General features: G+C 45.0%; 1 protein-coding gene across 2 annotated transcripts in view; it reads right to left on the minus strand.

Moving 5' to 3' along the window:
* AP2A2 (adaptor related protein complex 2 subunit alpha 2) overlaps positions 1-26,314 on the minus strand; it is a 110,930-nt gene that overhangs the window by 44,609 nt on the left and 40,007 nt on the right. For both annotated transcript variants that reach the window (XM_063093427.1, XM_063093426.1), the window contains exon 2: positions 12,106-12,174. In XM_063093427.1, the coding sequence (XP_062949497.1) occupies positions 12,106-12,174 (69 nt within the window). The remainder of the gene's footprint in view (positions 1-12,105; positions 12,175-26,314) is intronic.

The following is a 26,314-nucleotide window of genomic DNA, read 5'->3' on the forward strand; positions in this document are numbered from 1 at the left end:
AAAAAATCAACTTTTCGTTTCATTGATCTTTTGTATAGTTTTCTGTGTCTCTATTTCATTTAGATCTGCTCTTATTTTAATTCTTTCTGTCTACTAATTTTGTTCCTATTTTTCTAGTTCTTTGAGGTGTACCATTAGATTATTTGAAATCTTTCTATTCTTTCGATGTAAGCATTTATTACAATAAGCTTCCCTCTCAGTACTGCTTTTGCAGTATCCCATAGGTTTTAGTATAACATATCCTTATTTTCGTTGTTTCAAGAAATTTTTTTATTCCCTGTTTAATTTCTTCTTGGACCCCTAAGTCATTCATGTTGTTTAATTTCCATGTATTCGTAGTTTCCAGAGTTTCACTTGTTATTTAGTTCTAGTTTTAATCTGTTACACTCTGAAAAGATACTTAAAATGATTTCAGTTTTTTAAAAATTTGTTGAGGGCTGGCCCCGTGGCTCACTCGGGAGAGTGTGGCGCTGGTAGTGCCAAGGCCGTGGGTTCGGATCCTATATAGGGGTGGCCAGTGTGCTCACTGGCTGAGCATGGTGTGGACAACACCGTGCTGAGGGTTGCAATCCCCTTACTGGTCAAAAAAAAAAATTTGTTGAGACTTGATTTGTGACTTAACATGTGGTCTATCCTAAAGAATGTTTCATGTGCTGAAGAGAAGAAAGTATATGCTGTAGTTATTGGACGAAATGTTCTGCAGAAATCTGTCATGTCCAGTTGGTCTAAAGTGCAGTTCAAATCCTATGAGTCTCTGCTGATTTGTAGCCTAGATGATCAGTCCAAAGCTGAAAGGGGAGTTCAGGTCCCCAACGATTGTCATATTGAGATCTAGTCTATCTCTTTCTTTAGGTCTAATAATGTTTGCTCTATACATTTGGGTGCTACAGTGTTGGGTGTGTGTATATTTATGATTGTTATGTCTTCTTGCTGGATAGATTTCTTTACCATTATATAATAGCCTTCTCTGTCTCTTTTTCTGGTTTCTGGTTTAAAGTCTATTTTATCTGACATAAGAATAGCTACTCCTGCTCATTTTTGGTTTCCATTTATGTCGTATATCTTTTTCTATCCCTTCACTATTAGTCTGTGTGTGTCTTTACAGGTGAGGTGAATCTCTTGTAGACAACAAACAGTTGGGCCTAGCTTTTTAATCCAGTCAGTCTGTGTTTTTTGAGTGGGGAATTTAATCCATTTACATTTAGGGTCGTTATTGAAAGGTACTGTCTTGCTCCTGTCATTTTATCAATTTTCATGGGGATGTTTTAAATATCTTTTGTTCCATTCTTCTTTCATTGTTTGTCTTTGGTATTTGTTGATTTTTTGAGATGGTAAACACAGTTTCTTTCTCTTTCTCATTTGCATTTTTGTTCTAACAATGGGTTTTTTTTCTTTCTCATGTATTCATGGTAGTGATTATCATTTTGGGGATTCCAGATACAGGATTCCCTTGACGATTTCTTGCAGGGCTGGCCATGTGGTGGTAAACACCCACAGTTTTTATTTGTCTGGGAAATACACTGTTTTAGTCTGTTTTGTCTTGCTATAACAGAAATACCTGAGACTGGGTAATTTATAAGGAAAAGAGGTTTATTTAGCTTATGATTCTGGGACAGCTGCATCTGGCACGGGCATCAGACTGCTTCTACTCATGGCAGAAAGCAGCAGGCAGCCAGTGGGTACAAGCAGATCACATGGCGAGAGGAAGCAAGAGAGAGAGAAAGAGAGAAGGCGCCAGGGTCCTTTAAACAATCAGGTCTTGCGGGAACTAACAGAGCGAGAACTCACTCACTACCCCTCCTCCCCCAGGGAAAGCATTAATCCATTCATGAGGGATCCGCCCCCACAACTCAATCAGTTTCTAACACTGCCACATTGGAGATCAAATTTCTACATGAGTTTTGGAGGGGACAATACATCCAAACTCCATCATACACCATTTCTCTCCCATTTCTGAAGGATAGCCCTGCTGGGTATAGTATTCTTGGTTAGCAGTTTTTCTGAGTATTTTGTCTTTTTTTTTTTTTTTTTTTTTTTTAAAGATGACCGGTAAGGGAATCTTAACCCTTGACTTGGTGTTGTCAGCACCACACTCTCCCAAGTGAGCTAACCAGCCATCCCTATATGGGATCCAAACCCATGGCCTTGGTGTTATCAGCACCACACTCTCCCAAGTGAGCCACAGCTGGCCCTTCTTTGAGTATTTTGAATTATCAACCCATTTTCTTCTGGCCTGTAGAGTTTCTGTTGAGAAGTCTGCTGTTAGTCTAATGGGGACTCTCTTATAGGTGACTTGATGCTTTTCTTGTGTTGTTTTTAAGATTCTGTCTTTGACTTTTGCCAGTTTGACTACAATATGTCTTGGAAAGAACCTATTTGGATTGAATCTGTTTGGGGATCTTTGAGTCTCCTGGATCTGAAAGTCCGTGTCTCTCCCTATACCTGGGAAATTTTATGCTTTTATTTAATTGAATAGGTCTTCAATGCCTTTTCTTTTCTCTTCCCCTTCCAGAACACCCATGATTTGAATGTTTGTGTCTGCTAGCTTGCTTAGATTTTCATTTTTGTTGATTCTTTTTTCTTTTTGTCCACTAGGGTTATTTTGAAAAGATTGTTTGAGATCAGAAATTCTTTCTTCTGCTTGCTCTAGCCTGCTGCTTAAGCTCTTGGTTGTGTTTTTTTATTTCACTGAATGAATCCTTCAGTCCCAGGAGTTCTACTACATTCTTTCATAAGGTATTAATCTCTTTGTTAATTTCCTCCTTCATATCCTAGACAATTTTTATCATTTCACTGTGTTGTCTAACTGAGTCTTCCTGTATCTCATTGAGTTTCCTTAGGATTATTGCTCGGAATTCCTTCTCAGTCACTTTAAATACTTGAGAATTATTGTATCCTTTGATGGTGTCATATTTTCTCGTTTTTTCATATTTCTAGTATCTCTGCATTAAAATACAGATAAATGTTGAGGACAATATGCTCAGTGAAAGAAGCCAGACACAAAAGGACAAATACTGTATGATTCCATCCATGAGGCTCCTACAGTCATCAGACTCACAGAGACAGAGGAGGGAGGAGGAATGGGGAGTTAGTGTTGAATGGGGACAGAGTTTCAGATTTGCAAGATATAAAAAGTTCTGGAGATGGATGATGGTGTTGGCTGCACCTCAACATGAATGCACTTAACAATACTGAATTGTACACTTCAAAATGGTAAATTTTATGCTGTGTGTATTTTGTCACAATTTTTTTAAATTTTTTTAGTATTTTTTTTAATATGAAGAAAAGGTATAACAAATTTTAATTATATCATAGTTTTACAAGACACAGAGCCTGAAGGCAGACCTCTTTAAAAAACTGCAAGTACACTAATAAAAGTACAATGATACTTGAAAAATTTCATGGAAAGATTAGTATTATCTTTTAATTCTATTTTTCCACAAACTTTTTTAAGCAGCCTCATATTCTTAGGTATCCCATTATCTTTAAATACCATGAAAATAATCAAATTACAGAAGTTTTTTTCTAAGTGAAAAACAATGATGAACTGATTTTCTATTTTAAAAAGTCAAATGTAAAGTTAACTTGAAGATAATGTCACCCCTTGTAGTCCCCACTCCCGGCATGTACAGTCCTGGTTTTCAATCCACAATTCCCCAAGAACAAAGAGGCAGCAAGCACATTTATGTTAATCCTATTTCTGAATGTCTCACACACAAGAAAAACACTCCAGCCACATGAATTTTTAGGGCCAAAGTCTTGCTAATTTTAAACATTAGGTTCTATTTTTCTATTTGTATAAACCTAAAGGAAAAAACAATATTCAAATTAAATTAATGCAAATTAATTTTCAAATCCAATCATTCCCACAGCTGTAAATCCACTTTAATTTAAGTTTTAAGCTCTGAAGACAAAGTATTAAATATTTTATATTCTCATCCTTAACAACTAAATGTAGAAATCCCGTCTTTAAGAACTGGCACCATAGGCTCTACTTGTCACAAAGCTGAGTAAAGAATTGGAAACCTTAAGAGATCTTGGATTCACGCTCTCCATCCTTTTTAACCTAAAACTCCACCCACTTAGTTACTCACGCTTCTGAGGCCACCCCATCCTGTCTCTTTCCACCATGGATACAGACAAAATTAGACCAAGATCACTGCTCTTTAGGGATTGAGGAAATACAGCCAGTCCAGCACCTGTAAGCTTTGCCTATGACTGGAGCAGCCTCCAGCTGCCACAAACTGACCATCCATCAGAAGCACTGGTCTGAAGGCTGAGAAAGGCATGCTGCACACAGAGACGGTGCTGTCCACGTGGCCAGGATATGCAGGTTTCTACCATGGGGTTGGGGGACCACACATCTGTCCCCCAAAAAGGGAAGGGGTGGGAGGGCTCCTCGCCCACCATGAGATGAACCTGACCACCCTCACTAGACGCCACCTTGCCAAGAGAGACATTCCTGTCTGACACCAAGATAGCAGGCATCACTCTGGTCTCTGCATGCCCAGATGCTGCTCTTTCTCATTAGGAAAATGCCAATGACCAAACTCTCTGGATGACGTCTGAACCAGGACTTTTTTTTACTCTTTCACCCACAGTGCCTGGGACTCAACAGTGCAGCACTGTGCTCAGCATGGTAAAGAGAGCAGGACACCAGTTGTACGTGGACTCTTGCTTTTGCACCACTGCAGCACCTCCCACCCACTGGGCACTCCTTTGAGCTCAGCTGAGGCACCTTTTCCTCCATGAGCCATCCTAGAGCTACTCACACCACAAGCATTAATTCAGCCCTCGCCAGTAACCCCCAGAGACCTGGGCATTTTCTGGACTATATTCAACAGTTCACTGAGTTTATTGTTTAAAAAACGTCTTTCTGGTATCATAGTAATCAGTGAGATACAAATTAAAACCACAGTGAAGTACCACTACACACCTACTACAGTTACTAAAATTAGAAAGACTAGCCATACCAAGTTCTGGCAAGATTGTGGGGCAACAAGAACTCTCATGCACTACAAAATGGTGCAGCCACTTTGGAAAATGGTTTGGCAGTTTCTTACAAAGTGAAACATACAATGGTACTTCAAAAAGTTCACTGAAAAACAGAATTAAAAGATATTGGTTAGAGCACAGTGTTACAACACCATGGTCAAGGGTTTGGATCCCAATACTGTCTAGCTGCCAAAAAAAAAAAAAAAAGATAATATGAATCCATGAGCTCTCTGAAGTACTCTCGGAGACCTTCCCTACGACCCCACCATTCCACTCCTAGGTATCTACCCAAGCATGATGGAAACATGCGTCCACACAAAGATTTGTTCACAAATGCTTTACTCCTACCAGCCATCAACTGGAAACAACCTGAATGTCCATCAGCTGGTAAGTAGATAAACAGCACACATAGCACCCAGCCTTAAAAGGGACCGATCACTGATAAACTGATAAACATAGCACGAGTGAGTCTACGATAAGTCAGAGAAGTTTTGACTCCTTCATGATTCCTTTTCTGTAAACTTTTAGAAATGGAAAAGCTAGAGGGACCAAGAGTAGGTCAGTGGCTGCTGGGGTCAGGGAGAGTGTGTAAGTGCTGACTGAAATGACCTGTATCTGGATTGTGGTGGTAGCTGCGTGGCTGCATGCACTTGTCAAAATCCAAACTGCACATTGAAAATGGATGAATTTTATTGTGAATAAATTACATTTCATAAAGCTGGTAAATTTATTCTGTCAAAATATTCCAGTAAAAAAAAAGGAGCAAAAGATGAAAGAACATCAACAAAACGGTGGGCACCAGTGCAAGTGGTCAACAGGAGGCTCCACAGGAGGATGGTGCAAGGAGCCCTGTGCACGTGAGCCCTGACAGTTCCTCAGTGAAAAGCTGTGTTTTTTTAAGTCTTTCTGTGCCTACAATAACACAAGCTAGCTATGGGAAGGAACGATGAATTTTTAAATTCATCTTTGTATCCCCAGTGCCTAGAATCTAGTAAACACCAGTAGTTATTTATAAAATTAATGTGTGGTAAACTCCTGAAGATGATCAGTCATAAGAAATTACCATGTCTCTATAGAGTATGAAAACACAACAGTTGTTTTCTAAAGATTTCAAGGTTGAGGCTATGCTAGTCAACGTGATACTAACTACATGCCACCCAAAATGTAACGGTCTGCACAACAAGCGCTGATCCTCGCTCACAAGCCTGCAGGTCCACTGAGGCTCACTGACCTCGATAGGCCTGGCTGGGCTTACCTGGTGAGGCCTGCCCCATGTGCCTCTCCACCTGTCCCTGTGGCCAGCCAGAGCATGTTCTCCTGATGGAGGTAGGAAGGTCCCCCAGAGGCACAGGGAAACCAGAAATTCTCCTTTGGCTCAGGTTTGGAACTGGCACACAACACTTCTGCCCACACTCCACAAGCCTAGTCACATGACCAAGCCCAGCCTCGTTCCTCAAATAAAATCACAGAGAAGCCACCTGGACCTACAGCTTCCTTGATGGCAAGTTTTTATTTTTATTTTTATTTATTTATTTATTTATTTTTAATTTATTTTATTTATTGAATCAAAATTGATTATACATATTTTGGGGGTTCAACATTGAGATACGTTGATCAAATCAATATTACTAGCATATATATTGTTACAAATCATACTTATTCTTTATGCCCCTTGTCCAAGCTCTCCCCCTCCCCCTCTCCCTTCCCCCTCCCCCCTCTAATGACCCTAGATTTCTTCTCTCCTTCTGAAAGAGTAATGGTTACTCTGTTGATTTGTTGCCTAGATGATCTGTCCGATGCTGAGAGTTGTGATCAAGTCCCCCAATGTTATCATACAGCAGATGCTTCTTCGTCACTCTGAAATGGGCTTTATGGAGAGAGACATCCTTTTCTTTTCTTTATCTCTGCTGGTGACTCTGCTTGTTTCAATGCACTCCAGTGGCTGGTGGACCATCCATGTGGTAATTGTGGTGTCTAGCTGCTCTCACGGCAGCCATGGTTATTGTGGTGGCTGCAGTGGGCCACCCACATGGAGGTGATGTTTTTGGCATGCTCCTTGCCACTGGCAGTGTGCCTGGTTGTGGGGTGTGTCTGGTCCCCAACTCCATGCCTTGGGTCCCTGGATGGGCCCCGAGGCGCTGGCACAGTGTGCCTGGTTGTAGGAGGGGGATCCGGTCCCTTTTTCCAGGCCTCGAAGTCACCAGGCGGACTCCAAGGCCCTGGCGTCGTGTGTCTGGTTATGGGCGGGGGGTCCGGTCCCCTCCTCCATACTTCGGGTCCCCGGGCAGGCCCCAAGGCGCTGGCGCAGTGTGCCAGGTTGTGGGAAGGGATTGATGGCAAGTTTTTAAATTAGAGATCCAACTTTCTTTTTTTAAAAAAGATGACCGGTAAGGGGATCTTAACCATTGACTTGGTGTTGTCAGCACCACGCTCTCCCAAGTGAGCAACCCGCCATCCCTATATGGGATCCGAACCCCTGGCCTTGGTGTTATCAGCACCACACTCTCCCAAGTGAACCACGGGCCGGCCCTAGAGATTCAACTTTCTAGCTCACCAGACTTCTCAAGTTTCATCACCTTTTGTCTGTTGTTATGTATTTTATTTCTATATGCATTTGAAACTCCACAAGACATTATTGAACAACGATCAGTTAAACTTACCTACACATCTACCACTTTCTTTTTCATTCTTTTCTACATCTCTGACTCTCATCTGGAATTATTTTTCTTTACAATTTCACCTGGGATTAACACCCTTTAGAGTTTCCTTTTGCACAGAACTTCTGGTGGGAAATTCTCTCCATTTCTGTTGTGAAAAGGCCTGTTTTAGCTTCATGCTAAGGGATGTTTTGCTGGGTGTGGACTCCTCGGCAGGTTGTTGCTTCCTCAGCACTGGAGAGAGCATTCTGCTGCTCCTGCTTTCCACTGTCACCGCTGCTCCTTGCAGATGTCCATCCTTCCCCTCTGGCTACTTTTAAGACTTTCTGTCTTCAGATTTCTGCATTTCGCAATAACATATCTAAGAGTAGGTCTCTTTTTATTTATTCTGTGTTTGTTTTGTGGATTCTTAAAGGTTCTCTTTAATTAAACACTGCCTGTCACATCATCGCCCCTTTCCCACCTTCTCACTGTACCCCAATGTCTCCCACCCACTCTTCTGCTTTTCTACTTGCTCTGGCTATTCTCAAGAGAGCTTTTTTCTGACCTATCTTTCAGAACACTAAATCTCTCTAAACTGTGTCTGTCATTATATCCATCCATTGAGTTCATTTCGGTTACTGCACATTTCAGTTCTAGAATCTGCTATGTAACTTTTCATACTTTCCAAGGCTCCTGCTCAGATTTTCAAGTTTGTCTTTTATTTATTTAAACCGTGGTAAACCTGTTATTGGTCCTGATCTGAATCTGGTATCACAGGTCTCTGTGATTCCGTGTCAGTGGCCTCTGCTGGAGATTCCTCATAACGTCCTGTTTCTCTGTGTGCCTGGTTATTGCTGACCATATGCTGGACGTTATATTTGAAGAATCAGCTGGAGGAATCATCTGACACCTATGATTACAGTATCTCCCTCCAGGGAGGTTTGTTTCTCCTCACCACAACCAAGTAGGGAGCGTGAGGTTGCTTGGAGCAGCAGATGTCCAGAAGCCCAGCTGCAGGCCTGGGGAGGACTTGCTCACTGCCAGTCCACTCTTGCCCTGGGGGTACTGCCTTTTGTGAGGGGTGGGTCTCAGTTTAAAGTGGAAGGTGGTCTCCAGTTCTGGACGGCTTTGACTTTTTTCCCTGTAGACCAGAGCTCCTCAACCTCATAACTACTGACATCTTCGGCCAGATAATTCTTTGGTGTGGGGACTGTTCTGTGTTGGGTGTTCAGCAGCCCCCTGGCCTCTACCTGCTAGATGTCAGTAGCACCCCCCCTTCCCCAGTTGTGACAACCAATAATGTCTCCTGGTATTGCTAAATATCTTGGGGGCGGGGGGGGGGGGAGTCAGGGGCGGGGCAAAATCACCCTGATTGATAACTATTGCTCTAGACCTTCAAAGGTCACCAAAAACATAGCTCAGTTTTGTGTGTTTCTTTGGGATTAGCAAATGCTCTCAAGTTACCATAGTTGCTTAAGTGGGTTCTTGCCTTCTCCAAGGTATGGCTTAGTAATTATACTTCTTCCCTGTTACTCTTTAATGCTTTGAAGATTTTTTTTAACGCTATGTTTTTTTGTTTTTTTGATTTTTCTGCACAGCTTGCTGGTACAGGGATCTGAATCCTTAACCTTGATGTCTATCTTTTCAAACTGTTTTCAGTGGAAGTGCTATGGGTTAAATGTGTCCCCAAGAAGTTCATGTACTGGAAGTAAGCCCCACAGTAACAGTGTTAAGAGGATAGGGAATCCAATTACGGTGTTTCAGAGGTGAAGGATGGTGCCCTTGTGAATGGACTGATCCATTCATGGAGTCATGGGTGTGCTTCCAGTGGCTTCAAAAGGAGAGCAAGTGAGGTCAGCTTTCTTGCTCAGCCTGTTCTAGCCATGTGACACCCGGTCAACCTCGGACCCTGTAGAGAGTCCCACTAAGAAGAAGGCCCTCACCAGATGTGCTCCCTGGACTTTGGGTTTCCCAGCCTCTGAAACTATAAGAAATAAATTTCATTCCTTTATAAACTACCCAGTATCTGTTATAAGCAACAGAAAATGGACTAATACTGGAAGGGTTGGTCTAAATCTGCAGTGTCCAACATGGAGGCCTCTGGCCACACATGGTTACTGACCACTTGAAATGTGGTGGTCCAAACTGAGATGTGCTCTAAGTATAAAATATATGCCAGATTTTGAAAACTTGGTATGATAAAACATGTAAAATATTTCAGTAATTTTTTCACTGACTACATATTGCAATGATATTTTAGGTACATTGGGCTAAATAAAATATATCATTAAAGTTCCTTTCATGTGCTTCGTTTCACTTTTTTCAATAAGAATACTAGAAAATCTAGACTCAGGAGTGTGGCCTCTACTATATTTCTACTGGATGGCACAGACAGAAGTCACCTAATTCACATAACTGGAAGGAGAGCCCCAGACTGACATTTCTTGAGGATAAGGGCTAGATTTTCTTTTGCATCTTTTGGTACTACTGAAAGTATATACATGCTCAATAAATGCCAAATGGTTAATAAATAAGAGGAAACCTCTTTCCCTATCTAGGATGGCTCAGCTTTAGGCAGGCATGAAAGCAGAAGTAACAAAGGTCTTTAGTCCCACAACATTTATACAGACAGTTTGTGAATTTAATAGCTTAACAAAGTCTTTAATCTTAAAGTTACAGGTCGACAAATTAGATTATTATTCTAAAATCTATAAAATCTCACATTCAAATTTAATCTTTACCACTTTGTGAGGGCCTGAGCTCTTTTCATAACAACAACACGGATGGACATTCATAAGGTGCTCACTTTCTATCAGGCAAGTTGTGTATTTTCTCATACAGACACATTAGAACAGCACACACAGCCTGGAGCCTCTATCAAGTGTGTGGCTGGCTGACGGGTGTTAATTTCGTTAGGGTCTGGCTCCCTCAGCTTTGGAGCCCAGGCTGAGCAAGGGGGTGAGACGAAGGCCCACCCACCTCAACCCAATGCCAGACTCCTCCAACAGGCAATCTGTGCCCCAAAGCTCCTGCATGGGCGAGGGTGACAGTCTGAGATCAACATTGCTCTCTGGTGCCTCCCCACCTCCATCTAACTCTGAGTCCTCCCTCTACTTTCCACTGGTGTTACTCCTAATAAAGCTTTTGTATGCAACACCATCTCAGGGTCTGCATCCTACAGAATCCAGCTTGAGATAATTAGTATCCCCACCTTCCAGCTGAGAAAAGAGACTCAGAGGTAAGTAACATGCCCAAGATAACACAGCTAACAAGAGCAGGGACGTAACCTGGAGACAGTCAGACGACCTTGCTCGGAACTACCCCATGATATTCCCTCTCTTTACAAAGCAATTAGACGTGCCCCCTGCCCCCCCCCACACACAAATATATATATAAGCAAACTATTTCACACACAATTTCAGGAGTTTCATATACCTGGAGGATCCTTGGGCCTTGTTTTGAAATATTAAAACTTAACACTTTTCTTAGAGCTCAATAGAGCATGTACCAATTAGTAACAACTTAAATCCCACTAGTTTTTGCATCACCTGAAAATACAGGATATCCATCCTCAAGCCACCAAAAAGCACCAATGCCAAGAAACTCTAGAAGTCCCCAGGGCTGTCCCTCTAGTATCTCAGGGTTCAGTCCTAGCCCTCTCCTCTCCTCACTGTTTTTGGTCAATTTCAGCTACTCTCGTGGCCAAAGTATGCTCAGAGACTTGAGCCAGGTCTCACACCTGTAAAAATTAACTGAAAAACTAAGGATTAACTAGGCTTTCACAAATGTCCTATAACTGATCTTTTTTTTTTTCCTTTTTTGGTGCCTGGCCAGTACAAGGATCCAAACCTGTGACCTTGGTGTTATAAGGCTGCGCTCTAACCAACTGAGCTAACCAGCCAGCCCCAGTGTCCCAAAACTGAGAGTTAGGACGTTCAGGAAAGGCACCCATTCTACAAACTGGCTTACAGAGGTGTCTGCCTCCAGTGGGTCAGGTCCCTGCTTACTGTCGCATGGAAAGTTACTCATTAACACTTCAACACAGGAAGTGCTTAGATTACCTTAGATTACTTGACAATACTTCAAACAAATAACTAGAGGCCTCAAGAAGAGCATTTCCTGTTATTTCATGTTCATCCTTTGAGTCCCCAAAGCCGCAGGCCCTCTGGCTCACACCCCCAGCCCATGGCTGAGCAGCACCACCAGACACTAAACTGTGCTGTCCCAACCCCAAGCAAAGGCCCAATGGCCAGGAGGGGCCTCACTAATTCAACACACCCTTCAAACAACTCCAGAGTAACCAATGGCTTGATTTTAAACATTTTTTAATTCTGACAGAGCCATGACAGTAACTGTACTAACTGAGAACTTAACTTTGGTTTGGGGTGAAAAAAATGGTATTAAAAGATTAGATCCTTACTATATAAAATTTACTACAGAACATTTCATGGACAAGGTTAAACACACTTACCTTTAAATTTTGATCTAATATTTGCCAGTTCCTTGTTTATCCTCTTTATTTCTGCTTCTTTACTTTTGCCTAAAAAAAGGAAAACACAAAGGCATTCTTATTCTAACTGATCTCTAAAGAAATACCCGTTTCCCTGATAAGACCACACTCAGCACTAAAGGCAGAATCCCTGTGTCAAGGAGTGGAACGAGGCCCTGCAGTCTCCAGCTCAGCCTCTTTTTTTTAAGGCAGGAGAAGAGCCCAAGGAAAGAAGCAATCTGCCTCCAACCCAGAACCAGCGGCAGGAGCCGTGCAAAGCCTAGGACAACACAAAGGTCCACAGATGCCCCACAGGGAAGCACCTGGTCTACCCAGAGAGGTGCCCTGCAGCCCACTTTGATTCTACCTTTTACCAGGTTCTGGAACTGGAAGACACTAAAAATACCTGCTGAATGTTTCCTGCAATAAATCACCACCAGCTAACAATACTCCACTCCTAAAATTGACTTTAACTGCCACAGATAATAAAAGTATACAGTTTTAAATCCGTTGGCTTCCAACATTCTCTCCTTATGAAATTGACCAACCTACAAAATCTGGTAAGTCCACTCTTATAATATCCAGTGAAGTCTGGGAATTCTCCACTTTACAAAAAAGAGACAGAAGGTACCTTAGGTACATAACAGTCACTAACTCTATCACTAAAGTGGCCTCCATGCGACAGACACCTGTGTGTACACAACGTGGGAGGCACTGAATAGAGACACCATATGCCGTTTAACTCCACCTGGACTAGGTGTGAAAACTGAGGTTTAGAGAGCACGAGTGACTTCACTAGGACCAGACATATCTAACACACACATAAAAACACAAGACAGATGGTTTGCAATGGTTTGAATGTTTGTCCCCTCCAAAGCTAAGTTGAAGCTTTGTCCCAAAAATGGCATTTGAAAGGTGATTGGATAGTGAGGACTATGCCCTCATGAGTGGATTAATCCACTCGTGGGTCAATGGGCTAATGAGTTAATGGGTTATTGGGTAGTAGACTGGGGGCTTTACGGGGAAAGGAAGAAGTGTGTTAGCACATGCTCTTGCTCAGCCCTCGCTGGGTGACACCCTGCATCACCACAGGACTCTGCAGAGCCCCCAGCCCGAAGACCCTCACCAGATATGCCCCCCTGACCTTGCCCTTCCCAGCCTCCCAAACTGTAAGAAGTAAATGTCATTTTCTTATCAATTACCAAGTCCAGGTATTCTGTCATAAGCAACAGAAAGAGCCCAACACTATTCATCACACAAGATAAGGTGAGTCTGTGTGAGTGTAAGTTACTCCTTGAAAGCACCAATATTGCTACCAACGAGGGCCTCTCAAGTGAGTCCTTCGTTTAAGGGTTATGTCTCCAGTGGAGTAAACGGCCCCTGCAGCAGCCTGCCCACATCAGAACACTGCACAAGCAGCCCCACTGGCCACTGCTCACGGATCCCCAGGACACTGGGCCCACCCTGCCCTCCCCAGCCTTGAGGCCCTGACTTGGCCAGTGCTCCCAAAACCTATCTCGCCTTCTCCAGCAACACAACTGCCCTCCTCCAGGAATATCGCTTATCTGCCAATACATATTTCCTAACGAATATGGCTTAATATTTGCTGAATTAAAGGGACATTCTTTTGAGCCAATCCTACCCTAGAAAACTCCAAACAAACAGTAGGTCAGGACAGGAAAGGAGAGAACCCATGCAAGGGCCCCCCACCCAGCCACCGTTCCAGGGCTGTGGGCAGATGCTAAAACAATAGCTCCAGCCCTCAGGGAACCTTAAACCAGATATGGAGACACTCAAACCACCTGCCAAGCTCCTCTCTCTTCCTACTCCAACCTGGTGCAGGAAAGCCATTCAGAGCAGTGACCCTTGGGCAGGCTACCGCATCTCAGGCCCCTCTCTGTATGACGGCTGACCAGCTGAAGGCTCCATGAAGGAGCAGAGCAGCCAGCAGCCTGATGCCCCAGGGTAGCAGATAAAGGGCAAAAAAAACTTTTTTTTTTTTGAGGCAGGCTGGTAAGGAGATTTGAACCCTTGACCTCGGTGATACAACAGCATGCTCTAACCAACCAAGCTAACAGGCCAGCAAGGGCAAACTTCTTTCTGAAACTCTTCTTAAAATGTAATAGCTTTGCTGAAATACATTTTTTTAAACCTGGCTGAAAAGATCATGAAAACATCTTGGGAGCTTCCGCCACATACCTGCCATGACCGCAGGCAGCATCAAATAGCCTGGGCTGAACACAGATGAAGCATTCTGCCCAGGAGGCCACACGTGCCTGCCTGTGCATGCCTCCTGCCTGTACATGCCTGTGTGCCTGTGTGTGCCTATGTACGCACACCCAGGTGTGCCTGTGCCCACGTCTCTATGCGCCTACGTGTGCCTGTGTACACGTGCTTGTGTATGCATGCCTGTATACACATGCCCGTGACTGCATGTGCCTACGTACGCATGCCTAGGTGTGCCTGTGCACACGTGTCTGTGTATGCCTGTGTGTGCCTGTGCACACATGTCTCTGTGTGCCTGGGTGTGCCTGTGTGTGCATGCCTGGGGGCAGGGGCAGTGTGTTTGTGTACATGTGCACTTCTCACAAAGATGTACACAAATCTGTGCTTGTTGGCACAAAAGGAGGCCTTGCATTCTCTCTGGTATGTGCACGTTAGTTCACCTGCCCAAACACCAGGAAAAGAGATCACTTTGAATGGAAAAAGTTACATAGTCCAGAGTCCAAAGGGGTCAGGTCTAAAGCAGAAATAATAAAAACACTGAGAGGCAGTAGAAAGGGGAAATAATGTTAAATAAGCTAAATCAACTTTCATAAGGGGAATCCACAGATTTTATCTAAGATTATTAAATCACAAAATAAAACTAAAAGCACATAGCTTAGAAAGGTAACCATCAGAAGAAACAGAAGTAGCTAAACCACATTCCCTCTAACAAAAGTGGGAAGCAAAAATCTATAACTTCTCATTCACAGCTTTTTTTTATGGCCAATTTATAACACACACACATACACACGCATACACACAAACACACACTTTTTTCAATAAGGCTGGGTCAGGGCTCCCCAGCAGGAGCACAGAGTGCGGGGACAAGAGTGGGCTTTGGGGCAGGGCACATGCAGCTGAAATCCAAGAGCAGCCTCAGATTCGCTCTCCAACTTCTCTGAGCCAGTTCCCTCAAAAGGAAAAACCACAAAAGCCACAAGACCTCAGGGTGTCCTGTCTGTGAGAGAGAAGATGGAAAAACAGCGCATCAGGCAGACTCAGGTGTTCACAAAGGGCTGCGTGTGACACATGGACAACAGGCCCCCCCACTGAGCAGAGGCTGTTGGGGCTGGGGTGCACCCCAGCAGCACAGGAACACAGAGACAGGGGAAAGGGGAGGTCCAATAAAAACAGACAGTCAGAGCCAGGGGCCTCCTAAAGCAGCTCCGTGAAGAAAACAGAGGAAGGAGCACTAGACGTAGGAGAGCCACCCTGACTGCACCTCCTCTGACAATTAGGGAAAATTAATTTCACATAGAAATAAGCAATCAGAAAATACTGAGGTCAGGGCCAGCCCGTGGCTCACTCTGGAGAGTGTGGTGCTGGTAACACCAAGGCCACGGGTTCGGATCCCTATATAGGGATGGCCAGTTAACTCACTTGGGAGAGCGTGGTGCTGACAACACCAAGTCAAGGGTTAAGATCCCCTTACCTGTCATATTTAAAAAAAAAAAAAAGTACAGAGGTCAAATTCCACACAAAGGACTATAAGAAAGAACAAGCAGCAGAATAACATCCCTGTGAACAACCAAAGATCCTCAGAAAGACATCCCACAGAACAAATCAAAACCAGAGCTATTTCAAAATAAGCTGAAAAACATTGAGAAAAATATACTAGACACTTTAAAAATCCATTAGAACAACTCAAGCTATTAGATAACAGAAATCAGGAAATCAGAAACAAAAGATCGTTTAAGAAATTAAGAATGAACTAGAAGGAATACAAGAACAAATAAATACAACAGAGTGTTGAAAGAAATAGAGGATGAAAAGAAAGAGACCTGTTTAAATCAGAAAGAAATGAAGAATGAGATAAAGGACCCAAGAGGAAGTAGCAATACTGAGAGCTGTAAAAGCAGCAGCAAACAGGCAGTCAGAGCCCCAAAGATGACCAAGGATGCAGCGGAACAGCCGGAAGACCTGTCACGTGAGGAAGCTTTCCTGAAATTAAACGAAATAAGATTTAAAACCACATATTAAAAAACCACACCACATACCTAGGAATATCAACCCCAAATGACACATACCAACACATATTCTAAAATTACTGAACTTCAAAGAAAAGAGAAAAAAATCCTTTGGACATCTAGGAAAAAAGAGCAAGTGGCTTATGTGAGAAGGAAATCCAGGACCAGCAGACATGGGCAGGGCCTGACATCAGTAGATAGGTGCCATACGCTTCACATATGCGAGCACTTTTGTTGGGAAAACAGAGTAATTTAATCAGGGCCCCTCGCCTTAGGTCTGGTTGGGGGTGATGTGGGGCATTCTTTGCAAGCAAATGGGGTGGAGTTAGTGCATATGTGCAGTGTGCAACTTGGTTGGCGTCTACTGCCTCGGGCATCTGCTCCCCTCAGCCATGCTCTCCAACCTACAGCTTCCAAGGACCTGTTTTCTGGTTACCTAGCTCATAGACCAGCATTTGAGGGGTCTGATGACCCAGCCTGGTGTGTGAGGGGTCAGGGGACCCAACCTGGCGTGTCAAGGGTTTGTGACCCAATCTGGACAACAGGCTTGAGGGGTCTGTGAGCTCCAGACCCAGCCCTAGCTCGACAATTGGCCCAGTCTGCAGGATTACGGGCAGGTAAAAGAGGCCGACAAATGGCATAGTCTGTGACAGGATTCTGAGCAGGTACAGGAGCCGAAAGCCTTTGGAAGAAGGAGGAAACGTGGCTACTTTTGAATATGTTCTGCCCTATGGCCACTTTCCTATTGACCAGGATCTGGCTGCTGCACACTGTACTGCAAGGCAGCATAGACCAGGCATTACAACAGAAAACTCCTTGGGAAGGGGAGGAAAAGTGGCTATCCTTGAGCACGTGTTGGCCAGTGGCCACTTTTCTGCTGACCGGAGCCTGGGTACTGCTCACTATGCTGAAAACTGATCGAGATTTGCAGCAGAAAGCAGAGTTGTAGGAAGCACGGATAAATGACCTGGAGGATGACGTGCAGTGACTGGCCAGTCCTGCCTCTCACACCAGGGAAGACGACCAACCCAGTGGTGAGTTGGGGGAAACCGTGCATCTCCAGGCACGACCTGCTGTGCACGAGAAATTGAAACACGAACAGCCTATGGGACCGGACAGACAACCGGTAGGTGATCCACAGGTGACCCAGTTCACCACCTATTTTCCATATACCCAGGTTGAACTGGTTGACTTGAGGAGACAGTTCAGGCAAAAACACGGGGAGACCCTGACTGCTTGGCTGTTGCAGTTATGGGACCTAGGGGTGGATAGTGTGATGTGCTCTGGTGAGGAGACAGAGAAATTGGCCTCCATTACCATACACCCATCCCTGAGGCAGCCGCTGCAGAATAGCTGCAGATATGCACAAGGGCAAGGTAATCACTCCTTGATGGACTGGGTGAATGCAGCTGCCCGAACCCTGCGGGCAAATGCTAGAGAACTGCCCAAGATTGTTAGTAAATGGCAAACATATGCTGAGCTGGTCCAAATCATTCAGGAGCTGGGAATGTGGCAGTCCATGTTTAATGTGAGCACTCCTGGCCTGGACAATTAAAACTTTACAGGCAGCATGAGAGACATAGTGCTGCAAAATGCCCCATCAACGTCCTTTGGGTCACTGATGGCCATACTGGACCCATACACTGGTCATCCTATACATGAGGTAATGACCATGACAGCCGGCTTGGGTGAAGTAGGGATAGCAAGACAAGCAAAAGTGGTCTGAAAGGTGGCTAAGACCAAACCCCCAAGAAATGCTCAAGATTTTATCCCAAAGGGACCAAGCAAGATTAGCCGTAAGCAGATGTGGCTTGACTTGTTTGAAGCAGGGGTTGATAGAAAATTGACTGGCAGCCAAATGCAGTCCTGTTTGCCTTGTGGCAGCAATTGCACCCTGAATGGCATTTCACCAAATGTCCGGAAACAGGTAGCAAGGTACACGCAGTGCATTTAAAAGATTTTTTGGTTGCTTCCCGAGGAGGCGGATGAACTGTTCCATTTTGACTAGGGAGCAGGCCAAGGTACTCATCTTTTGGGGGCAGGCGAGGACCAGAGGCCTCATGCTGAATTGGCAATATATTGGTTGAGGACTAATGTGCAGCATGTTTTGGCACTGGTGGATACAGGTGCAGAATGTAGCATGGTATATGGCAATCCAGATAAGTTTCCAGGGGCCACAGTTCATATAGATGGCTATGGAGGACACACTACTGAGGTCAAAGCTGTGTCACTGCCATTGGGCACAGGAAGATTACCTCCTCACGTATGTACTGTATATATATCTCCTGTAGCTGAATACATCTTGGGTATGGATGTACCTTATGGCTTGCACCTGCAAACGACAGTTGGAGAGTTTCGACTGCGAATATGGACAGTAAAGCCTGTGTTACAAGGATATGCTAAACATGACCCACATGTGTTACCCAAGCCAAGACATGTAGTTAATGTAAAGCAGTATCACCCACCAGGAGGACATGCAGAGATAAGTGCCACTATATTGGGATTAGAGAAAGTTGGCATTATTCGTCCAGTTCATAGCCCATTTAATGCTCTGGTATGGCCAGTGAAAAAGCCCGATGGTACCTGGAGAATGACTGTAGATTATCGAGAACTGAACAAAGTAGTGCCTCCTTTGCATGCAGCTGTGCCTTCAGTTCACTACTTGATGGAAAGGCTGATGACTCAGCTGGGAACTTATCATTATGTATTGGACCTTGCAAATACTTTTTTCTCTATTCCAATCTCGGCTGATAGCCAAGATCAGTTCGTCTTCACCTGGGAAGGAAGACAGTGGACCTTTCAAGTATTGCCCCAAAGTTATCTGCATAGCCCAACCATCTGTCATGGTTTGGTGGCTGGGGACCTAGCCAAGTGGACTAGGCCCAGCACAGTTACAATGTTTCACTACATTGATGACGTGTTCCTAACCTCTGATTCTCTTGCAGATTTAACCCAGGAAGCTCCAATGCTGCTAAGTCACTTGGAACAATGTGGGTGAGCTGTGAACACAGCCAAAGTGCAAGGACCTGGGCTGTCAGTCAAAATCCTGGGAGTGGTCTGGTCGGATAAGACCAGAGTCATCCCAGAAGCTATTATTGATAAGATACAGGCATACCCTCGACCCACAACTGTAGCTCAGCTACAGACATATTTGGGACTTCTGGGCTATTGCAGAGCTTTTGTACCCCATATGGCCCAAATGGCACACCCAGTATATGCATTAACAAAGAAAGGAGCCCTCTGGGATTGGACTGAGGAAGTAGAACAAGCTTACCGGGCTACAAAAAGGGCAATACAGCAAGTACAGGCTTTACAAGTGGCTGATCCCACTAAGCCATTTGAGTTAGACATACATATAACCCAGGAGGGGTTAGGATGGGTTTTGTGGCAGAGGCAGGACTGATTCCGCACACCTGTAGGATTCTGGCCTCAGCTCTGGAAGGGTGCTGAAGTATGCTATTCTCTAATAGAAAAGCAGTTAGCAGCTGTGTATTCTGCCTTGATAGCCACTGAAGCTATCACAGGAACTGCCGAAGTCCTAGTTAGGACAACATACCCCATATGAGGTTGGCTGCACGCGTGGCCAACCAGCCCTAAAACGGGTGTAGCTCAGATTCCCACTTGGTCTAAATGGGGAGCGTATATAAAACAAAGGAGCACTGTGTCAACGAGTCCTCTGTCCAAAGAGCTGCAAACTGTGCTAGGCCTAGTAGAGGTTGTGGAGGAAACTTTGACTCAACCATTACCCATGAAGGTGGAGACTACACCTTTCCATGAGGGACAGGGACCTATCACAGAGCAAGCTTGGTATACAGATGGCTCTAGCATATGAACTTCAGCATCATGGACAGCTGTTGCTGTCCAGCCCTTAACAGATACCATGTGGTATGAAAATGGTACAGGGCAAAGCAGTCAACGGGCTGAATTGAGAGCAGTATGGATGGTGATAAAAAATGAGCCTGGGCCATTAACCATCTGTACCAACAGGTGGGCTATGTACAAAGGTTTAACCCTTTGGGTTTCTACTTGGAAGTATCAACGGTGGATGGTAGGCCACCAACCCCTGTGGGGACAAGGCATGTGGCAAGAGTTATGGGAATTAGGACATGAGAAAGAAGTAACTCTTTTCCACGTCACAGGACACTTCCCGTTTAGCCAGTCTAGGAAATGATGAAGCCGATGCCTTGGCTAAGGTAAGATGGCTGGAGAGAGTCCCAGCTACTGATGTAGCCCAATGGTTACATCGATGAATGCAGCATGCTGGCAGCAAAACCATGTGGATGGTGGCTCAAAGATGGTCCTGCCTATAAAATGGGAAGATGTAGTGAATGCCTGTCGTGCTTGTCCAGTGTGTGCTCAAGAGAGTCCACACCCCTGGCGGATGCCCCCTACAGATGGGCAAATAACTCAAGGAAGGGTGCCCCTGACTCGATGGCAAGTGGACTTTGTCAGACCACTGCCAAGGTCAGAGAATTTCAGATACATCTTTACAGCTGTTGATACGGCTACTGGTCTTCTGTTTGTATGGCCTTGTAAGGTCCCAGACCAAGTAAACACTGTGAAGGCACTGAATAGCCTTACTGCTCTGTACGTCCGGCCTGTAGAGTGATAATGGAACTCACTTTACTGGACATGGGGTTCAGAGGTGGGCCTCCCAGTTGTCTATTCAGTGGAAGTTACATGTGCCATGTTATCCCCTGGCAGCGGGAATGATTGAACAATACAATGGACTTTTTAAAAAGGGACTAAGGAGATCTACCCAACCCCCATCCCTGAAGGGTGGACCCAGCGATTATGGCCCACAGTCAGAATTCTAAATGAGAGACCCCGCAAGGGCGGACCCTCTCCAGTGGAAGCTCTGTTGTATAGGGCTGCAGCGCCTATACAGCTGCAAATCACTACTAAAGATAAGCTTTTGAAGCCAGGATATGGCAAGAATGGAAATATTCTCTTACCCGCCCCAACCTGTTTGCAACAGGGACAGACAGTACAATGGGAATGGCCTTGAAGAATAAAAGTCCCCCATATACGCTGGGTAGGTCTAATAGGGCCTTGGGGGAAAGGATTAGAAGAAGACTTGCAAGTTTCACCTTGAGTGACAAGTACCTGGCCTCCTCAAGTAAAGGTAACATGGCCTGGGATAGATAAGCACTCTATTCCAAAGGGCACATTTGTATTATCATTATGGCCAATTATGAGTTCCCCTATACTGTTACATGTAGAACCTACAGATCCAACAGTGTTAGCAGATAAAGTATGGTATCATAAGCCAGGTAAGATACCTATGCCTGCAACCATCCTTTCTCAGGATGGCAAACTGGCATGTATCTGATCGAGGGGCAAGAACTTCCCCTATTGTTATTAATAACTCTTCTGTCTTTTCGTCCATAGTGTGCTGGCTGTAGGCACTGCACCAGAGTCAACTGGGTACATACATATGTTCGCGTGATCATCTACTGAATATGCATTGAACTGCCCATCAGTATGACTGCAGGATTCCCATGGAGAATCACACCAGTGGTGACTACTAACCGGACATATGTGGCTAACAGTTAAAAGAACAGAACTACAAGCCTTAAGGCATATTGAACAAACAATAGATTATGTAAATGTAAGGATCATTTATCCTTGCTAAGGGAACATAGTGGAAGATTTTGAAGGCATAGATTGTACAGCAGAGGGACCCTGAAGGGGTGGATTGTTGGGAAAATAGAATAATTTAATCATGTCCCCTCATCTTGGGTCTGGTTGGGGGTGGTGTGGAGCATTCTTCGTAAGCAAATTGTGAATGTGGGTGGTTAGTGCGCATGTGGGCACCACAAGTTGGCTGGTGTCTACTGCCTCGGGCATCCACTCCATGCGGCCATGCTCTCCAACCTACGGCTTCCAAGGACCTGTTTGCTGGTTACCTACATCATAGACCTATGCGTGAGGGGTCTAGTGACCCATCCTGGTGTGTGAGGGATCTGGGGACCCAGCCTGGCATGTCAAGGGTTTGTGACCCGGTCTGGACAACAGGCTTGAGGGGTCTGTGAGCTCCAGACCCAGCCCTAGCTTGACAATTGGCCCAGTCGGCAGGATTACAGGCAGGTAAAAGAGCACTACAACTTCACATCCAACAAAATTAACCTTCAAATAACAAACGCCATAGACAAACTCTATCAACACATAAGAATCCAGAGGACAATGCTCTCACTGCCCTCTCTGGGGGGACCTGTGAGCCTCAGGAGGAGCACATCAGTGACGGATTTGTGCTCAGACGGTATCTAGTATGACCAATACAAGGGGAGCCTGGGGTGAGCCATCCTCAGAAATCACACTGATGGTGGTAGTATCCAAGATTGTTGTGGGTGCAACTTAGGATCAAGTTTCTAAGTGATCACTGAGACAGCCTAATTGAACTCAGTTCACTTGAGCTCCCCAGTGTGTAAGAAAGGAGACACAGAAGTAAACAAAATAGATAAATAAGAAACCTTGGCAGGCCTGACCTGCTGTGGGAGGTACCACAATGCCTCCTGAGGAATCCTTCCTAAGCTTGTCCATGATCGCATCCCAGAAACAGCTGAGCATCCCTGGAACTCAGACTTTTGCTGTGAAATGCCACCTCTCACTAAGAGAAACAAGGGCTTCACTGAGAAAGGCTGATTCCAGTCTGAGGTGGGGAATGCACACACAGAGGTGCCTAGCTCTGACCATCTGCTTTTACGAGACCTCCCCTTTCCCTGTCTCTGAGTTCCTGTCCTGCCAGGGTGGACGCCACTCCCAACAGCCTCTGCTCAGTGGAGGACCTGAGGCCAGGCCACTTGGCCTGTCATCTGCATGTCACACACAGCCCTCCACGGACACCTGGGCCTGGCCAATGCACAGTTCTTCCATATTCTCTTGCACAGACAGGACACAATAAGGTCTTGTGGCTATTGTGGTTTTCCTTTCGAGGGAAATGCAGCTAAAAGTTTGGACATGACTAACCAGAGCAGGGAGGCTGTCAAAGACCACAGAGCACTAGGACCACATGGAAATGACTCAAGAGCCAAATGAAGAAATTCTCAGGAGCCAGAGATGTTTAAACTCATGAGTTCAAAATTACATGAAAAAAACATCCTAACTGGTCACCTTCAGAGAATGTCAAGGGACAATTTATCTTGAAAATTGGTAAAGAAAGGGGAAGAACCAAGGAGCTGTCCTGCCATCCTACACGAACTGTACCCCTCGGTAACCAGATAGCACAGGAAGGGAAGGGTCAGTTTATAAAACTATTCTAACAAAAAAGTGGAAAAAAATACAGAATTAGGATATTACCATTTTTTCAATCCAAATGAATGAATGGAACTGGGAAGGGAACATGGACAGCTCTAGCTTCACAAAGAGCCACCAACACACCACAAGCCCACAAGAAACAGCAGAGCATCGCCTCAGTCTGGCCAAGGGGGTGGCCATGTCTGGGGCAGCCACAGCTGACCTGGCCACTGGACCCAGCTGCCAGACAGCAAAGGAGCATGGTGAACATCCCCTAGAGCCTCAGCTCTTCAACAGACACAGTATAAGGAAAAGAAAAAAAAAAGGAGTACAGATTAAAAGAGGATTAAAGAACAAGAAACATTTAGATATAGGCATTCCCCGTACTGGCCAGCCACCAACTAAAAAAATTAGAAATGGGCAAGACTAAACCCCTAGGGTTTGGGATGTGCCCTTGGATGAGAAACCTGTAAGAGACATGGGAACCCAACAACATGGTTATGCTGGGGTGGGATGAACAGGCTTCTGGGAAGGTGACCTGCATGGTAGTTACAAGGGTGTTTGCCTTGTAACAACTCAGTAGGCATTAGAAATGTGCCTTATGTGATTTTCCGTATCTTTGCTTTATTTTACAATAGAAGGAAAAGATGAGAGAAGACTGCCTGGTGAGGCAGTGGATTCCGAACTCCACAAAGGTTGAGGCTAGATGTTCCCCTCCCTCTGCTGGCTCCCTAAGTTCATCTGACGACAGCCTCCCCTGCACAGAGCCCAAGTCTCCTCCAGGTGCAGGGGGTGATGTCCACACCCTTGTGTGGCCTGAGCACAAGACCCTGTCTGTCTGGGCCCTGCCCACCTGTTTACTACTTCTACCCTAACGGCAGACCCCCAAACGTGCCTGCCTCCCCCACTCCTAGTTCTCAAGTATTCACTACCTCTACTTGTTGCCTCCCCTCCAACCCTTCAACCAACCAGCCAGGCCATCACCCTTCTAGAAATCCTTCCTTTACCCCTGTAACCGGATTAGGTGACCCTCCCTCATCTGCTACTACTGAATGCTGGCTGCCAACCAACGCAGACCAGATCAGAGGCTGAGGGGCTGCAGGAGACAGGAAAGAATGACCAGAGGGTGCCCCACAAGAAGGAACAGGTGCGCCCATCTGGGAATACCGGCCTGAGGGGAAGCCATGAGACGTGCACAAATGCCCTGCACATGGACACTTAGACCCTGGAGGGCAAGTGCATGCCAGGAGCACACAGTGCCATTCGGTCCAAACACTGCGCTGACTAAACACCGGGCTCTGTGACACCCTCCGAGCCTGGTCTGGTGATGCAGACAGAAACGCCAACCCCGTGCCAGCGTGAGGATGGGGGAGCATGAGCATTCAAAACAGTGCCTGGCACATGAGCCACAAACATGAGCCCTTCATACACCTCTCGTGTTCTTCAGCAGAGCAAGGCTGCCACTGAGTGCTATGCCCTGGAGCTTCCAAAGGAGAAATTCATGGGAGCAAATCGCTGTGCTGGATTCAGATGTGCCTGTCCATAGTAGTGCTACAAAGACAATCCAGCACGACTCTATGACAGATGACCTGTGCACAGATTGACACGTTCAAATCAACACTATGTCCTAAATTTACCACAGATGCTCTGGTAGGTGGCATCTTGCACTGTGCACCATCAATGTACCACTCTCGCAGCTGTGAAGGCACAAACGCATCACAGTCTGTGCACCCTGGTGCCCGTCAGGAGCTCTCCTACAGAAGAACTGAGCCCAGTTCATGCTCCCTGATGCTGCACTTCCATCCACAGGGAGGGCCTCATGGAGAACTTCAACCTCCCCACTTTGCTGGGAACAGATCTAGCAAAAAATATTAAAGCTTTTCAGATAAAGAATTAGCTTTAGGGGAAAGGATGACCATAACTTTACCGACCCACCCTGACTTCAAAAATCAATTTAAAAATTAGGGTAAAGTACCAGCCAGAGTAACTGACCTGCAGTGACAAGCCCCACCATACACATCTGATCTTTCTTCCACACTAAAGAGATTCTAGTCTAAGCTGCCCTGCACTATGTCTATCTGAAATGCAGCAAGTCCATCAGCCACCGAGGAAACCATGCGTACAGCAGGCAATCCCCACAGTGGCCTTAGGAGCTCTGGTAGCTAATGAATAACGTAGACTAGCCATAACCACTGGCCTAAAGTAAGTTACAATTTACACTCAGAAAGGAGCAAAGAATGCACTCTGTGGGGACAGGCTTTTATGAAAGCTTTCAAATTTTTAGAATTATTGACACTGGTCATTCTTGAGGAACAACATGCTGGTTAATGATTTCTTCTTGTGTGCAGGCTGAGCTAATCAACTGACAACATTAGCATTCTACAAACAGCCCAACAGATAATTATAAAACACCAAACTACCAAAATCTTAAATCTTTGAAATGTACATTAAAGCTTGTTCTAAATAAAAAATCTTAGTCTTTGTATAAAGTGATTTCACTAAATAAGCCAAAAGTCTACAAGTGACCAAGCAAAAGCCTATCCTTGAAAGAAAATCTTATTGCTAAAATGATTCTGAAGGTGCTTAGCCCAGTGGCCAAGCAGGCAAACTGAAATCAAGCCTGGACTGCAATGCTGCTCCATGTCATGCTAGCCATGTGACGCTGGGCTAGCAACTTAATCTCTGCCGCTTCAGTTTCTCTTTCTTCAAACAGGAGTACCATC

This window comes from Cynocephalus volans, chromosome 4, assembly GCF_027409185.1.
Source record: "Cynocephalus volans isolate mCynVol1 chromosome 4, mCynVol1.pri, whole genome shotgun sequence".
In the NCBI taxonomy this organism is placed as follows: Eukaryota; Metazoa; Chordata; class Mammalia; order Dermoptera; family Cynocephalidae; genus Cynocephalus; species Cynocephalus volans.